The 3,059-nt window shown below is 35.2% G+C and overlaps 1 protein-coding gene across 2 annotated transcripts in view; it reads right to left on the bottom strand.

Annotated features, from left to right (window-relative positions):
* Positions 1 to 1,221: 1,221 nt before the first annotated feature.
* The window catches only part of scara5 (scavenger receptor class A, member 5 (putative)), an 81,113-nt gene continuing 79,275 nt past the window's right edge, over positions 1,222 to 3,059 (bottom strand). For both annotated transcript variants that reach the window (XM_008397282.2, XM_008397281.2), the window contains exon 12: positions 1,222 to 2,313. In XM_008397282.2, the coding sequence (XP_008395504.1) occupies positions 2,180 to 2,313 (134 nt within the window). In that variant the 3' untranslated portion in view covers positions 1,222 to 2,179. The remainder of the gene's footprint in view (positions 2,314 to 3,059) is intronic.

Here is a 3,059-nt window from a genome sequence, read left to right on the forward strand (position 1 = left end):
AAATAAAAAATGGAAGTATAATATACCTTTGGAGCAATGTGAGGTTTTCGAATTTGCCAAATTTCAAGACGATCAAGAATCAGGTTCAAATTCCTGCATAAGTTTCATTCCAATCAGCTCAAGAACCACGTGGGAGGTGGCTCGGTGTTTCGGATTTTTGAGCAGCCATGAAGATAATATCCAACTGAGAGAAATACAAACTGCTGAAGCAGATTACTGTGGTTTGTCTGGAGTGAGAAGTGATGCTTGCAAGCCAACGTTTGGCAGATTCACAGACCAACCATTATAAATCAGGCAAGGCAGGCGTCCATCCATCTGTTTATACTCATCTGGTCTTTCTTATCATCATCTGTTAACCGGAGTAACCGTTAACCCTTAAGAGTTTAAAAATGCAGCTGAAATTTAGCGTTAAATGATGATTTGTAAAACATTTAATGTTTTACAAATCATCATTTAACGCTAAATGAAACCCACAATTCTGGATTTAAGGTCTTAGAATAGAAGAAAAAGAACGCATAGTTTCAAAATTTCTTTTATTAATAAAAATCTGTAAACAGCAGTGTACATTTTAATTCACCCCCTGCAACTCCGATACCCCTAAAATAAAGTACAGTGCCACCATTTGCCTTCAGAAGTCACCTAAATTGTAAATGCAGTGGGATATTTTTGCAAGGCACTGCATATTAGCAAAAATGTATTCTGTATACACAGTATATGGAGATATTAACTAAATGAGGTTCCACTAAATAAATCCCAGTAAACAGGAGATTAGATCTTAAGAGACTGAAACAAACAAACAGCAAAAACAGTGGAAGTTATCCACATTTTCCTTCCAGGTTTGTTTTTAAAGTGATCATGGCTAACAGATTCACAGACTTTGTGAAGGTCTTTGGATATTAGCTGCTATTTTTACACCGATTTTAAAAAKGTATTTATTCCCTTGACCTGGATTCCACACATGCACTGCAAAAACACAAAATCTTACCAAGTGTTTCYGTCTYGTGTAAATATCTTAAYACACTTAAAATAAGACAAAAGTAACTTACAAGTAACTGTTCGACAAGATATATGAGCTTGATTTAAGTCAATATTCCCCAAATATTTCTGTAAAAGTTACAAGTTCCATTGGCAAATTATTTAATGTATAACATGGGGAAAATGTCTTGTCAGATATGAAACAATCTACCAGAGGAAAAAAAACTTTTCATCAATATTACAAAGTTATGGACTTAAAAAGCTCCTATATTTTGGTGACAAGTTGTAAGTTAGTTTTGTCTCATTTTAAGTGTTCTGAGATATTTTAACTATAAATTAGACCAAAAATACTTGCAGAAACTTCTGATCAGCTTAAGACAGTTAACAAAAGGCTTTGATATTATTCTTTTATCCCCCACAAGTTCTTGTTTCTTTTTTTTTTAAATAACACACAGCTGTGTTTGTGGTCACAAAAAACCCTAATTATGACCACAGATTAGTTAAAAAAAAAAGCATCTGGTTTTCATAAAAATGTTTAAAATACCTTCAAAAAGCCTGAAAAGCAAATGGGTCAAGACCACTTTAAAAGATAAGATAAATGTCAGCCTTTTTGAAAACTATTATTTTAAATGACCTCAATAAAAACTAAACTGAAAGAAGGAAGATTATCGTTTTTTTCTCTGCATGCTTTGAGGCGTCTTTTGACCTTCAAACTCGGTGTTATACAAGGTTGAAAGGTTAGAAAGTATGTAAATCCGTCACACTCTGTAAAAGCCCTTTGAATATTTTGCTGTAAAGAGCAGCTGCTGGTAAAGGAAAGTCAACTCACTGACAGTCTGTCTTTCCTCAAGAGATTTCATCCTCGTTTTTAGGTGGTTAAATGGTTTGTGAAAGTCCCTCTTCAGTCAAAATGTCCAGAACTGAGACTCAGTTTCTCTCACGGTGAGCAGAAGGAATCAAACAGTCCGTGCTCTATAAGTGCAGGTCATGAAAAATAACGCTGTCCTTCAGTTTTTGTACTTCTCATAAACCCATAAAAGTACATGAAAAAATGAGTTTTTATCTGGGTAGGTGRCACTTTTTGGTGGTCAGTGAGCAACGATACTGATAAGAAGGCACTCCTTGTAAAAACGTGGGTCAAAAATGGTACAAAAAAAGGCCTGGCATGGAGAAAACTCGACACGACAGCGATGGTCCTGCATGTTCACATTACACAGGTCACGCCGGCGTCCTCAACATGGCCGCAGTTCGTTTTGGCCCAGCCGGAAAACTTACACTGGTGGATGGTTTCTTCAGTCCCAATGCAAGCAACGTCGTCCATCCAGATCACACCAGTACCTGAGTAGAAACAGTGGATCACATTCAGAGATTGTCTGAAAATTCAGGCAAAAGTCAAAAAATTAAAGGAAAATAAATAATATCCAATGGTGGGCTCCTCTAGCTAAAAATTACTTGTGTTAACTGTAATACATGAATCATAAACATTAGTTCTGCTAACGCTAAAGTGCCAAATTCAACCATTTTGATACCTACATTTGACAAATGTTAAATTATTGTGCTAAATGTGTTTTTGTTTTTGTCAAAAAATGGAAATATTTTCTTTTCTTTTCCTTACATGTGCGTTTTTGTCAAAAAAAAAAAGAAATATGTGTTGTTTTTCCCTTTTCCTTAAACATGGATTTTTGTCAAGAAATGTATAAGTTTTGTTTTGTCTTTTTGACGTGGCAACGACAACAGAGCAAACGCTTGTACAAAGAAACGACAAAACAAAATATATACATTTCTTGATGAAAACGCACGTGTAAGGAAAAGGCCAAACAAAAAAAATACAGATTCCTGCTTTTATTTTTAATTATGTCAGTTTTGGTCCTCCRTACAAGTTATAATCTACCCGGTATTAAAACACACAGTTCCAGCTGTCAAGCAAGTATTCTGGCTACCTTGTTTTCTCCTGGTCAGAGTTTGGAGGTTTCAAACACCATAAACCTGTGAGCTTTGTGAGTTTTGTGTGTGAGAAAAAAGACAAAATCAGAACAGATGACGCATAGAGAACATATTTTTCTGTCAACAAAAGACATTCTGTT

This window comes from Poecilia reticulata, linkage group LG21 (assembly GCF_000633615.1).
Source record: "Poecilia reticulata strain Guanapo linkage group LG21, Guppy_female_1.0+MT, whole genome shotgun sequence".
NCBI lineage: Eukaryota > Metazoa > Chordata > Actinopteri > Cyprinodontiformes > Poeciliidae > Poecilia > Poecilia reticulata.